The sequence below is a fragment of the Podarcis muralis genome, chromosome 12, assembly GCF_964188315.1.
Source record: "Podarcis muralis chromosome 12, rPodMur119.hap1.1, whole genome shotgun sequence".
In the NCBI taxonomy this organism is placed as follows: Eukaryota; Metazoa; Chordata; class Lepidosauria; order Squamata; family Lacertidae; genus Podarcis; species Podarcis muralis.
Genome location: NC_135666.1, coordinates 476,830 through 491,877, shown reverse-complemented (window position 1 = coordinate 491,877; position 15,048 = coordinate 476,830). Strand labels below are relative to the sequence as shown.

Sequence of the window (15,048 nt, the reverse complement as noted above, 5' to 3'; positions counted from 1 at the left end):
GCGAAGTCCCGGCAGACTGGAGGAGGGCAAATGTTGTCCCTATTTTCAAAAAGGGGAAAAGAGAGGACCCAAATAATTACCGCCCAGTCAGTCTGACATCAATACCAGGGAAGATTCTGGAGCAGATCATTAAGCAAACAGTCTGTGAGCACCTAGAAAGGAATGCTGTGATCACCAATAGTCAGCATGGATTTCTGAAAAATAAGTCATGTCAGACTAACCTGATCTCGTTTTTTGACAGAATTACAAGCCTGGTAGATAAAGGGAACGCAGTGGATGTAGCCTACCTTGATTTCAGCAAGGCATTCGACAAGGTGCCCCATGATATTCTTGGAAAGAAACTGGTAAAATGCGGTCTTGATTATGCTACCACTCAGTGGATTTGTAACTGGCTGACTGACCGAACCCAAAGGGTGCTCATCAATGGTTCCTCTTCATCCTGGAGAAGAGTGACTAGTGGGGTGCCACAGGGTTCTGTCTTGGGCCCGGTCTTATTCAACATCTTTATCAACGACTTGGATGATGGACTCAAGGGCATCCTGATCAAATTTGCAGATGACACCAAACTGGGAGGGGTGGCTAACACCCCAGAGGACAGGATCACACTTCAAAACGACCTTGACAGATTAGAGAACTGGGCCAAAACAAACAAGATGAACTTTAACAGGGAGAAATGTAAAGTATTGCACTTGGGCAAAAAAAATGAGAGGCACCAATACAAGATGGGGGACACCTGGCTTGAGAGCAGTACATGTGAAAAGGATCTAGGAGTCTTGGTTGACCACAAACTTGACATGAGCCAACAGTGTGACGCGGCAGCTAAAAAAGCCAATGCAATTCTGGGCTGCATCAATAGGAGTATAGCATCTAGATCAAGGGAAGTAATAGTGCCACTGTATTCTGCTCTGGTCAGACCTCACCTGGAGTACTGTGTCCAGTTCTGGGCACCACAGTTCAAGAAGGACACTGACAAACTGGAACGTGTCCAGAGGAGGGCAACCAAAATGGTCAAAGGCCTGGAAATGATGCCTTATGAGGAACGGCTAAGGGAGCTGGGCATGTTCAGCCTGGAGAAGAGGAGGTTGAGGGGTGATATGATAGCCATGTTCAAATATATAAAAGGATGTCACATAGAGGAGGGAGAAAGGTTGTTTTCTGCTGCTCCAGAGAAGCGGACACGGAGCAATGGATCCAAACTACAAGAAAGAAGATTCCACCTAAACCTTAGGAAGAACTTCCTGACAGTAAGAGCTGTTTGACAGTGGAATTTGCTGCCAAGGAGTGTGGTGGAGTCTCCTTCTTTGGAGGTCTTTAAGCAGAGGCTTGACAACCATATGCCAGGAGTGCTCTGATGGTGTTTCCTGCTTGGCAGGGGGTTGGACTCGATGGCCCTTGTGGTCTATTCCAACTCTAGGATTCTAGGATTCTATGCAGTTGCTGTAAAAACACTTGGATGAAACACTGATTATCCTGATCCATTTAGGACAACTCCATTGGGGTTTATGTGCAGTTATGGAACTGAATTGGCTTTGACCTTTATTGAGAGAAGACAAGAGGATGGCCTTGTGATTCTTTCTTGATCTCTCAGCAGCTTTTGCTAGAGAGTGTACAACCTCATTCAGAGCACCCAATTGACCATGCTACCCTTCTGGCATAGTGCTCAGAGGAGCAGACTAAGACACATAAATTCTGACTTCTCTCCCTTCCTCAGTTTTCCAGTCTTGAGTTTAGTTTCCCCCATTCATCTGTCAGTGTGCAAAAAGTTTGCATGGCAATGTGCACACATTTTGTATTCATTTTTTGTATAACAGACTTGTTTAGTACAGTACAGTACAGTATTGCATTGTGGGTACGATATGAGGATGGCAAGCATATGCAAAATCTCGTATACTTGAACCATTCTCTTGGAACTGCCCCCAAGTGACCATACTTACCTTTCCAAAGTTGGTTGTGAGCAAAGGAGGCCTTGTTCCCAAGCAAGATGGAGAGCTTTTTAAGCTCTCTGACATGCTTACTGGGCTCTGGGTGATTCTCACAAGATCTTATGGGGCTGCCCAAGTTTCCATAAAAGCATCCCAGAGCCCACTAAGCATGGCAGAGAGTTAAAAAGCTCTTTCCACTCTGTGAAAATGCTAGCTGTCAGGGGTTCAGGGACAGAGGCACAGGTGAGGGAGGAGGCAGAGAGCGAGGGGGAAGAATCCCAGGGCAGCGAGGAAGAGGATGATGATGACTTGAGGGATTCCATGAGTCTTTCAAGTGAGTCGGAGGATTCCCAGAAGGGGGCGCCTGTGGTCAGGCCAAGGGGAGTCACAGGGGGGACTCGTCAGGAGCAGGGGGCCAGCGGGGGAACCCAGAGTGGGAGCTGGGAGTCGGGACCGGCTTCTCCACCAGAGCGCAGTGAAGGGGGTGGAGATTCCAGAGTGACAGGAGAAGCAGGTCCGAAAGCAGAGAGGGAGGGGAGATCGGAGCAAGACATCCTCCCGGAAGGGGAGGGGAGTAGTGCAGGGAGTAGTGTAACTGTCAAGAGGAAAGTTAGAGGTTGCGAACGCGCGCCAAGTTCAAATGTGGAGGCGCGCGGAAGCACAGGGAGCCCGGAGGAGGAGCCAGGTCCCAAAGCACGCAGGAGGGGGGAAGAACTGTCTGGGGATTCCGCGTCAGGGGAATCCAGGAGGGGCGAAACCCCAGGGGGCAGGAAGACCCTGCGGAAAAGGAAAGAAAGGAAGAGGTGGAGCAGCACAAGCCTCTTAAAGTGGTGCAGAGGCGGGACTGACTCAGAGGGGACTTCAGCGGTCTAAGCGTAACAGACGTGGGGCTGCGCGCCTCGGCTGTGGAGCATACAATGGACTTCAATAAACATTTTTGTATATGAACTGGACTTGGCGTTGGTCTCTTGTGAGCTGGGACCTGAGGCGGCCCTGACACTAGCAAAAACAGCTTTGGAGCTCTCTGCCTCCTGTGCGATTTCAGGCACTCAGCCTTCAACTGCATATGGCTGAAATCACACAATCAAATGTATGTATGATGCAATTGAACTGTTGTTATGTACTGTATACACATTTTTACAAGAAATTCCTCCCTATATAACACATTTACATATTACATTTGTGCATGCATTTTGTGTGTGTGCTTTCCCCATTTTTGAGAACTATATCACAATGTGTGGAGAAGTGCAAATTTTGAAGGGCAGGTGTGTTCCCGTTTAGGAAAGCATAAATTAGGCTCACATCAAAATGTGGACAGAATGAATTTCCCTCTCACCCACCCACCACAGTGGCTAACTTCATGACTTGGAGAGTTTTGCTCCCCCCCCCCCCCCGCTATAGGGCAAAAGGTATTCTCCAAAGTTCTTCCACTGCCAGAAAGCTCATGAAAATGGTGGAAGTGGCCATCTAGCCAAACTAACCAGACTGTGTAGAACACTAAAACCCTTCATTAGCTTAATTGTGCCCAGTAATTATGAATTACGCTGCACTGGGTTGTGGTTCAGGACCCAAGTCCTCCCCTGTGTCATAATAATAATAATAATAATAATAATAATAATAATAATAATAATAATAATAATATCTTTATTGTCATTGCCCCCTCTCGGGGACAACAAAATTACTTATTCAACAACGAAGAGACAGAGGTGTTTCCAACTGTCACTCTCTGCTAAGCTCCAGGAAGCTGACATTCCACCTCTCTGATGTGCTAAAAATGAGAAGCGGCCAAGCAGGGCAGCTGCAGTAATGCAAGCGTTCTTAATTCCTCAGATCTGATCAGGATCCAGCTTTTCCTTTCTTTCCCTCTATTTTCCTGCTGCACCCCCCCCAAGGCCCATTGACTGCCACTGGAAATCAAAATTGTTGCAAGCTGGGGAGGGGGGCAGACTGGATTAGGGTGGCCCAACTTTTCATACCAAGTGGGCTGCAAGAGTACTTTGGCATGGAACCCACAGGCTGCACACTGCCTTGTTGCATGGGGAGGGGGGGGAGTGAGGCAAGATTTGACACACAGCCAGCCCTCTCGCAACCGTATCAAAGCTGCCAAGTGAGGCTCTGGGCTTTGGGAAGGAGGCACAAGGCTCTAATAGGACTCCAGAGCCCTCCCACCTTCTTCCCCAAACTGGGAAAACACTAACTAGGCTTTGGGAAGGAGGCGGGGGACTCTAGGATCCTGCCAGAGCCCTCATGCCTCCTTCCCAAAAAAGGCCTCAAGGGCTGCTTGTGGCCCTTGGACTATGTGTTGGACCCTCCCAGTCTGGATGATGCCCTGAGTTGCTTCCAATTCTTTGTTCTTGCATCTGTATGGGTGGAAGGTATGAGAGCGAACTTGCCAAACCAGTCCCCTTGGCAAGGTAATGGCTTTGGCTGGCTAGTTAAAACACTGTGATGAACATAACCAAAGCAGTTGCTCTGTGTGGTAGAACAAATGGGTGGGCCTTTCCAACTAGCTTTTAAGTTGGAGAACAGCAGAGGGAGAGAAAAAGAGAGAGGAGGAGGGAGAAGAAGAAGAAAAAGAAGAAAGAAAGAAAGAAAGAAAGAAAGAAAGAAAGAAAGAAAGAAAGAAAGAAAGAAAGTAAGTAGGGATCACATGGGATTACCATGAGGAATTATAAAATATACATCAAGCCATCGTGTCCGTGATGAAAGCATTGTGTTGACTGGGTTTGATATATTGACGATAATTTCTGATTAAATCCCATAAGATTCTACATTCATGTCCTTTCCATGCCCTTTTGCCTCTGCTGCCCATTTCTCCTTGCTCTTCACGAATCACGTACACACTTAGACAGGCAGGCGTCCTGTGTCCTCAAAGACTGGGCAATTTCGTCTTTGTAGTTTCTAACAGGTAATCTTAGGATGTTAATCTTAGGGCCAGGAATCAGATCTCACATTCAGGTGATAATGCTCACTGTACTCCTGGCCACCCTCCTTATCATGTGTATTGCTTGTTTATTACCACTGGGGTTGCCAGATGCTCCCCTTTGTAGTTCTCAACTTATTTACCCCAAAAGTATGCATGGATAACTAGTGTTTATAGATTAACTTTCTCCCCACGTGGGTTTGTGGAAATGCTCAGAAGAAATCTGATTGGTTCTTACGAACACTCTGTAAAAAGCTCTTTTGTGAATAAAAACTACCTGGGCGAGGGGGCTCAAAAACGGACAAGCACAGAGAGACACAATTATACGCACCCTTCCCAGAGTCTTGCTGGTTCAAGCCTCTGTGTGTATTCTTATTAATCAGAGTTCAATCCTTCCTTTACTTTGCAAACGCAACAAAGAAAGAAAGAAAGAAAGAAAGAAAGAAAGAAAGAAAGAAAGAAAGAAAGAAAGAAAGAGGGATGTGTGAGCTAAGTTGGAAACAGGAGACACAGAGATCTGCCTGCTCTGTGATGGATCCAAAGTTGTGAGTAGGGCCTGCTGGGGTATTAAAGCTGTGATCTCTTCTGTCCCTTTATTTACATATGTGTAAATAAAACCATATATCCTAAAGACACCACAGTCTCCACTGAGCTTCATTCCAAGGAGACTGAACCCTGGGGAAGCACAGGAATCCCTGGAGTTTCTCACTTCTCAGAGATGGGATGCGGTGTAACAACATCATTGTCCCTCAGATAGACTTGAGAGATCATTCCAGTCCACTTGAGAGACTGTTGGAGGTCACACAGTACTTTTTAAGGTGCTTTAACTGTGCACCTGAAAATGCTATTAGGCCACTATCCAGCCATTCCTTCTTCAGTGAAATTGTTTCCTAATGGATCAGGATTTTTTCAAAAACCTGTTTTCTCAGTGGTACCTAACTAGCTGGGAAATCTCTTTAGTATTGTTCTATGCAGCTGGTGTAACTGGAGGAACATTTGGGATGCTGTGTACTGTTCTGGTCACCATACCCCCAAAAGCATGTTGTAGAGCTGGAAAAGGTTCAGAAAAAGGCAACCAAAATGAACATAGGATGGAATGACTCCCCTATAAGAGAAGGCTACAACATTTGGGGGTTTTTAGCTTAGAAAGAAGTTGGACATCTGTTACAAGTTGCAAGGGCTCTTAAGTTAGGCATTGGAAAGATCTCTCCACTGTCAAATTGCCATCAAGTGTTACTTAAAAAATTAAATTAACAAACAAGCTGAGCTCAGACTAAGAAAGATAATGTTACTGTCATGTGGTATGATTTTATAATATTTACAAGTACAGTACAAGTATTGGTATGAAATAAGGTTCAGTCAGCGTGGGCGTTCCTTTCCTTTTCACATGATATATATATATAGCAAATGATGCTTGAATTTTTATGTATACATTTTAAAATTAATTTTGAAATAATCAATTATGAGAGAAATGAGTGACAAACTTCCTTGCCTGGTGGAAATGATTTGGGCACGGTATACACTGTGGCGATGATGTTTTCTTTTTCTTTTTTAAAATAATAATTACCTACTTTTGTTTTACATTCCCCTCCCCCTTCTTTAAGCAATTTATTAGCTGCCAACCTTTCATAGAGTTGATTTGTTTCTTTAAAGTGTATAATAATGTTTTGACATAGCTATGAACTATGCCGAGCAGGGCACCCAAGATGGACAGGTGAGTCATAGTGGAGAGTTTTGACCAAACGTGATCCACCTGGAGGAGGAACCAGCAAGCCACTCCAGTATCCCTGCCAAGAAAACTCCATGGACAAAGACAGCAGGCATATAAAAGTTATGACGCTGGAAGATGAGCCCCTCAGGTCGGAAGGCGTCCAACATGCTACTGAGGAAGAGCGGAGGACAAGTACAAGTAGATTCAGAGCTGATGAAGCGGCTGGGCCAAAGCCGAAAGGACGCTCAGTTGCGGATATGCCTGGAAGCAAAAGGAAAGTCCAATGCTGTAAAGAAAAATATTGCATAGGAACCTGGAATGTAAGAACCATGAACCTTGGTAAGTTGGATGTGGTCAAAAATGAGATGGCAAGAATAAATATTGACATCCTGGGTATCAGTGAACTAAAATGGATGGGAATGGGTGAATTCAGTTCGGATGACCATCATATCTACTACTGTGGGCAAGAAATCTGTAAAAGAAATGGAGTGGCCCTCATAGTCAACAAAAGAGTGGCAAAAGCTGTACTGGGATGCAATCTCAAAAATGATAGAATGATCTCGATACGAATCCAAGGCAGACCTTTTAACATCACAGTAATCCAAGTTTATGCACCAACCACTGGTGCTGAAGAAACTGAAATTGACCAATTCCATGAAGACTTACAAGACCTTATAGAAGTGACACCAAAGAAGGATGTTCTGCTCATAATAGGGGATTGGAATGCTAAAGTAGGGAATCAAGAGATAAAAGGAACAACTGGCAAGTTTGGCCTTGGAGTTCAAAACGAAGCAGGGCAAAGGCTAATAGAGTTCTGTCAAGAGAACAAGCTGGTCATCACAAACATTCTTTTTCAGCAACACAAGAGACGACTCTACACATGGACATCACCAGATGGGCAGCATTGAAATCAGATTGATTATATTCTCTGCAGCCAAAGATGGAGAAGCTCTATACAGTCAGCAAAAGCAAGACCTGGAGCTGACTGTGGCTCAGATCATCAGCTTCTTATAGCAAAATTCAAGCTTAATCTGAAGAAAGTAGGAAAAACCACTGGGCCGGTAAGATACAATCTAAATCAAATCCCTTATGAGTACACAGTGGAAGTGAGGAACAGGTTTAAGGCTTTAGATTTGCTGGACAGAGTGTCTGAAGAACTATGGATAGAGACTCACAACATTATACAGGAGGCAGCAAGGAAAATCATCCCAATGAAAAGGAAATGCAAGAAAGCAAAGTGGCTGTCCAATGAGGCCTTACAAATAGCGGGGGAGAGAAGGCAAGCAAAATGCGAGGGAGATACTGAAAGATACAGGCAATCGAATGCAGATTTCCAAAAAATAGCAAGGAGATACAAGAAGGCCTTCTTAAATGAGCAATGCAAAGAAATAGAGGAAAACAACAGAATGGGAAGAACCAGAGATCTGTTCAAGAAAATTGGAGATATGAAAGGAACATTTTGTACAAAGAATACAATAATAAAGGACAAAAGTGGTAAGGACCTAACAGACGCAGAAGACATCAAGAAGAGGGGGCAAGAATACACAGAGGAATTATACCAGAAAGATATGGATGGCTCGTACACCCCAGGTAGTGTGGTTGCTGACCTTGAGCCAGACATCCTGGAAAGTGAAGTCAAATGGGCCTTAGAAAGCACTGCAAATATCAAGGCCAGTGGAAGTGATGGTATTCCACCTTAACTATTTAAAATTTTAAAAGATGGCGCTGTTAAGGTGCTACACTCAATATGCCAGCAAGTTTGGAAAACTCAGCAGTGGCCAGAGGATTGGAGAAGATCAGTCTACATCCCAATCCCAAAGAAGGGAAGTGCCAAAGAATGCTCCAACTACCGCACAATTGCACTCACTTCACACGCTAGCAAGGTTATGCTTAAAATTCTACAAGGAAGGCTCAAGCAGTATGTGGACCGAGAACTCCCAGAAGTGCAAGCTGGATTTAAAAATGGCAGAGCAACCAGAGACCAAATTGCAAACATGAGCTGGATTATGGAGAAAGCTAGAGAGTTCCAGAAAAACATCTACTTCTGCTTCATTGACTATGCAAAAGCCTTTGACTGTGTCGACCACAGCAAACTATGGCAAGTTCTTAAAGAAATGGGAGTGCCTGATCACCTCATTTGTCTCCTGAGAAATCTCTATGTGGGACAAGAAGCTACAGTTAGAACTGGATATGGAACAACTGATTGGTTCAAAATTGGGAAAGGAGTACGACAAGGATATATATTGTCTCCCTGCTTATTTAACTTATATGCAGAATTCATCCTGCGAAAGGCTGGGCTGGATGAATCCCTAGCCGGAATTAAGATTGCCGGAACCTCAGATATGCAGATGACACAACCTTGATGGCAGAAAGTGAGGAGGAATTAAAGAACCTTTTATTGAGGGTGAAAGAGGAGAGTGCAAAATATGGTCTGAAGCTCAACATCAAAAAAACGAAGATCATGGCCACTGGTCCCATCACCTCCTGGCAAATAGAAGGGGAAGAAATGGAGGCAGTGAGAGATTTTACTTTCTTGGGCTCCATGATCACTGCAGATAGTGACAGCAGCCACCAAATTAAAAGACGCCTGCTTCTTGGGAGAAAAGCAATGACAAACCTAGACAGCATCTTAAAAAGTAGAGACATCACCTTGCCAACAAAGGGCAGTATAGTAAAAGCTATGGTTTTCCCAGTAGTAATGGATGGAAGTGAGAGCTGGACCATCAAGAAGGCTGATCGCCGAAGAATTGATGCTTTTGAATTATGGTGCTGGAGGAGACTCTTGAGAGTCCCATGGACTGCAAGAAGATCAAACCTCTCCATTCTGAAGGAAATCAGCCCTGAGTGCTCACTGGAAGGACAGATCCTGAAGCTGAGGCTCCAAGACTTTGGCCACCTCATGAGAAGAGAAGACTCCCTGGAAAAGACCCTGATGTTGGGAAAGATAGAGGGCACAAGGAGAAGGGGACGACAGAGGACGAGATGGTGGGACAGTGTTCTCGAAGCTACCAGCATGAGTTTGACCAAACTGCGGGAGGCAGTGGAAGACAGGAGGGCCTGGCGTGCTCTGGTCCAGGGGGTCACAAAGAGTCGGACACGACTAAGCAACTAAACAATAACAATGTTTTGACAGCTGATTGTTTTTCTTTTCGTTTCTTACAATTTAATAAACATAATTGTTTAAAAAAGAAAAGTTGAGTAAGAAGGACATAATAGGACTTTATTAAATTATGCATGGCCTGGAGGAAGTGGGCAGAGAAAACCTTGTCTCCCTCTTTTCTAACACTGGAACCCGGAGACCTCCAGTGAAGCTGCTGAATGCTAGAAGGCTCAGGGCTGATAGAAGGAAATCCTTCTCCCTACAGTGCACAGTTCGACTGTGCAAGTCTCTCTCGCAGGAGGCAGTGATGGCCTCCAACTGGATGGCTTTGAAAAGAGATTACACAAATGGAATAAAAGGCTATTGATGGCTATGAGCCTCTGATGCCCAAAGGAGTAAGACTTCTGAATGCCAGCTGCTGGACACCGCAGGAGAGACGGCTCTGAGGACTGAATCCTGCTTGTGGGCTTCCTGCAGGCGCCTGCTGGGCCGCAGGATGCTGGACTAGGTGGGTCTTTGATCCACTATGGCTTCTTATATATTTGTGAAAGGACGAAAGAAAGTCTGGGACAGACAAGAAGACGGAGAGAAAGGGAGAGAGAGGGAGAGATAGTTGAGAGTCGGCTGCTGGGCAGCTGTGTCCTGCAGTGATGGGCATCTTTCCCTGGTGATCTGATGTGAGGGTACAGATCTGTTGCCTGAGTGGAGCACACCCAACGCTCTATTTGGAGATTTGCAAAACAAACTAGAAATTACAAAAAGCCCATCTGCCCAGTAATCTCTCATTGCCAAGGAAGCCAAACGCAAGCAACTCCTTGCTGTTTGAGGCAGAGCACCTGGTCATACAATGTGTGAATTCAGACATGTTTGCCATGCACATTGTCTCACCAGAGAGCCATCATTGGCTCAAGACATCTTGCTGCCTAAGACAAAGGACAAGAGGGTGCCCTCCCCCAGGGGACCTACAGAAGCCGACTGGACTGTTACTTGAGTAGGGCTGAGTGGGGTTTCAAACCCTGGTCTCTCCCAGGACCTAGTCAAGCACTCTTACCAGTACACTCCACCAGCTCCCCCTGTCGAATGGACACTTGAAGGCAAGCTTAGCCTTGCTTCCATGTAACGTTCACTGCCATTGCAGTCAACCCATGTCTCCCAGCAATCTATCCCTGCCCAGTAAAGGAAACAGACGCACAAGCACGTCAGTGAACCTTCTTCCTCCAAGTGCGACCTACATTCTTACAGACATACAGTGAGAACACAACCACACCCAGCTCACTGAACTTGAGCAAAGGATGGCAGAAAGGTGAGACAACTCTGAACACCTCAGTTCTTCGTGCAAGTCCCCCAACAAGGAGCCCAGAAGGCAACTCACAAAGTGTGTCTGAGGCAGAGAGCAGAAGGGCTGGTGAAAAGTGCCTGCAAGTCACACACCCAGAAGCTCAAGCAAGCAAACCAAGGCATGTAGACAGAGAGGCAAAAACATTTTCTCCTCTCAGACAAGCCTGGGACCTAATTCGTTCTCGATCTGAGGAACAGATTCTGGGAAGTGGATGTTTTTCTAGATAGTTTGAGTTCTGAATTCTTACTAAATGTTGTTCTCCCACTCTTTATCTAGAAAGCTCAGGCAAGCTCCCCTGTGTATCTAGGAGCATTTTCTCTCTCTATATTTTTATACTGATGCATTTCTTAATATATGTGATTTTTGCATTCTGCTATCTTCCTGACAGTCATTTTAACTGCAGATAATGAAAGAGCATCTCTTTAATTGCCAGTAATGGAATGCAGATCACAAAAGAGGTGCAAATTGTATGCTATGAAAATATTTGCTGTCTACTCATTCTGAATAATCAACAGTAGTTAACACTGTTGTTCTGAACAAAACCAGTCCCATTTGTAAACTGTAAATAAGAGAGCCCAGCAGGAAGGACCTTCCATTAAAGAAGCTGGACAAACCCAAATTTCTCTGGCTGAGAGTGATGCAAGTCAGCATAACAAGGCATATAGTTAATGCAGTATAAATGCACCGATGGTCACCTTATCAGGCTTAGAGAGACCCAACCCAAATAAGCACCACAACACGAAGGGAGATGGGGTTTTGCACTGTTTTCTGTGATGTCTGATCTTCAGATAAGGAACAGATGCATGTGAGGGAGAGGGAGAATGCAAGAGTTGCTTCTTACCTGGCAAGGCCTTGGCCCACTTCAAGACATGCACCAGCTGCTTCTCGTCTGACTCATTCAAGTTGGTGAAGAGGACAGCAAAGGGATCAGACTGGTTGCTGTCATGGCCAGCACACATCACCCCTGGATCAGTAGCCTTCAGGACATGGAGGAAAATGGGCTGGTGCTCCAGGCTCCCAATGCGTGTCATGGTCATCTTCGGAGCTTGCTCCTCTTTAGGGCTGGAGGAGCCAGCTGCTTCCCCTTCTTCTTGCATCTTCAGGTTTCTCAGCTTCTTTCTCTTGTGGCCTGCAGCAAGTAACAAGAACAAAAGAGCTGAGAACAGAAGAAGGGCCTGGTTGGATCAGGCCAGTGTCCAATCTAGTCCAGAATCCTGTTGTCACAATGGCCAAATACCCCAAAGAACCGAGGAATCTAGATATACTGCTTCTGGACCCGGAGGTTGCATAAGAATGTCCGAAGAGTCTTGCTGCTGGATCAGGCCTAAAGGGGCCCATCTAGTCCAGCATCAACTCTTCAGTGGCCAATCAGAGGCCCCAGTCGGAAACCCACAAGCAGGTTCTAAGCACAAGAGCACCTTCCCTCCCTGCAGCTTCCAGCAAATGGTGTTCAGAAGCATGGCTGTCTCTGACCATGAAGGCAGAGCACACGCATCTTGGCTAGTAGCCATTAATAGCCCTCTCCTCCTCTATTAAAGCCACCTTAGTTGGTTATTGCAGCCTCCTGTGGGAGCAAGGATTCACTGAATGCTCAGCCAACAGGCCAAGAGATAGCATGGGCAGGATTTTCTTGCGATCGCTGAAATTGTTGTGTGGATACACTATTAGATAAGCCAACCTCCTAGCTTCTGCTGGACTTTGGGCTTCTCAGCTACCATATGGCTGAATTCCTTTTAGCCATGACAGCTACTGGTATTACCTACTGACTTTAGCCAATTGGAACATCTCAAATTAGAGGCAGTATTCCTACAATACCCCAGTGGTGTAGCATGGGTTATCAGCACCCAGGGATGCATGGAAGGGGAGAAGGGAGGGAAACGGGTGGAGTATGCATGTGCATTCAACTGCCTAATGGCATCCGCGTCACCCTGGAGCTCACAGCCACAGACACAAGAAAAGAAGAGTAGTTCCATTGTCTGGAGAGGTCACTTCCTGTTTCGCATGGAGAAGCCATTTTCTGCAGAGTCCAGCAGTGGAAGCGTGAAGCTGTATTGAGGCAGCACCAGGTGTTCAACATTTGCGCAAGTAGACTTCCGGTCAGCGCCAGCGTTTAATGGCGGACATCCCTCCGAGCTCCGGAGGGAGTCTGCTTCGTGGGTTCGGGTCCTGCCGCTACGGCGAAGCGGGGACCCTCAAAAATCGCAGGCGGTGAAGCCTGGGAACGAGGAGGCTCGGCGGGTACCTTTGCGCCCCTCCCGAAGCCAGGAAGAAGCATTTTTAAAGGCTTCAGAACGGCAGCGGGTGAGCGGCGTGGTACTGAGAGTCGTCACCCAGTCCGCGGAGTGAAGCCGCATCGCCATTGACGGAGAGCGCTGATTCCTTCCTGGAAATTGGAACTAAAAGCAACTACCCGTGAGTTAAAGACTTAATTGGACTTGGAGATAATTTTAATGAATTTGGCCAAAACGGGAAAAGGCATTAAAAGGAAGTCTGCCTTTCCGAACTGCAGAAAGATCAAAACAAAGAGACTGTAAAGCTGTAACTGTGCAGCTTTGAAGGGCTGTGATCAGAAAGGGAGCAAATCCAACGCCAAAAGAGGAACCCCCCTCTTGTTTGCAGGAGCAGGGGGGGAGTAGAATTTACACTTTATACCTGCCAGAGAAGTGGGAAGAAAAATTAATCCATTTTGCCTTAATTTCCTGGGAACGGACTGCCTTGACAGGAAAGCCGACCAAGGGGCTGTCAAAGGGCTGTTACAGGGAAACTAAAGGGACTTTTGAAATATCTCTGCAAAAGAAACAATATTGCTGAACTGCTTTACACCTAGAAAGTAATTGGAACAGTAACTCTCTTCTCCTTTCTGGGATATTAGAGACTTTTTAAAAGAGACATTTTGCAACATAAAATGAAGCTGGGATGTTTCTCCCCCTAGAGGAGACTTTGTAACTAAAATAACACTTAAGCCATCTGCAGTTAAGCCACTGGAAATTTCCTCTTCAAAACAACTCTAGTGGCGCGAGTTTGACCTTGGCTGGTGTGAGAGTGTTATGGCAAATGAAAGAACAACAAGATCTGGCAGACAATATAAGGCAGACACTCCACAGCCGCGAAGGGCCTCGGTATCAGGAGGTACAGGAGCAGCTGCAGCTGTGCAAGTAAAAGAAAAAAATATGTCATCTGATGCAGTGGCAAAAGCACTTTGTAAAATCAACGAGTCTCTGGAACATTTAACAAAACAGGGGGCTGAGACAAGTAAACAAGTTGCAGTAACTAACAAGCAAGTAGCTGAGATCTCAGCAAAATTTGACTTGAACACTAAAAGTATCGAGGAATTGGGAACGAAGGTGAATTCTAATACTCAGACTATTGAAAAATTATTAGGAGAGTCAGCTACTACTCGAAAGATTGCAGAGGAGGCTAAAGATATTGCAACTGCTACCCAGGAAAATTTTTTACCAGTGTACAAGAAACTAGAGGACCATGATTTGACCTTATCTATGATTGAGTTGCAGAGAAAAGAAAGGAATTTAAGAATAAGAGCTGTACCTGAAAGTGAAAGGGACAACCTGGTGGACTTTCTTACAAAAGAATTTTTGGATTTCTGGCAACAGGGGTTGGAGAAGGATGACTTTAAGATTTTGACTGCATTTAGAATCGGTAAAAGACAGAGTAAGAAGAAGCCAAGAGATTGTTTGATAATTCTAAGATCAAAAGAGGAGAGAGATAAGATCTTGAACCTGCATTACCAAAGAACCTTGGAAATTGAAGATTCCTTTGTGGAGATTTTCAAGGATATACCTAAGTACATTTTGGAAGCAAGAGCCCACTATAAAGACTTGGTTGTTCTACTGAGAAAAAATAAAATACTTTTCAGGTGGGAATTTCCTCAAGGCCTTTCCTTTAAATATAGAGGAAGGAAAATAAGAATAAAATCAGTGAGTGACAAAGACGAATTTTTAAGAGATCATGAAGAGGATCTTGTGAAAGAAGTGGTCTCTGGTGAGGGGTCCAATTCACCAGGAAAAGAAATACCAGATATAGGCAATTTATCAT

General features: G+C 45.3%; 1 protein-coding gene across 1 annotated transcript in view; it reads right to left on the bottom strand.

Moving 5' to 3' along the window:
* Positions 1 to 15,048, bottom strand: part of LOC114607663 (androgen receptor-like) — a 177,400-nt gene that overhangs the window by 38,037 nt on the left and 124,315 nt on the right. Inside the window, exon 4 of the mRNA XM_077937058.1 lies at positions 11,837 to 12,124. Within this exon, the coding sequence (XP_077793184.1) occupies positions 11,837 to 12,124 (288 nt within the window). The remainder of the gene's footprint in view (positions 1 to 11,836; positions 12,125 to 15,048) is intronic.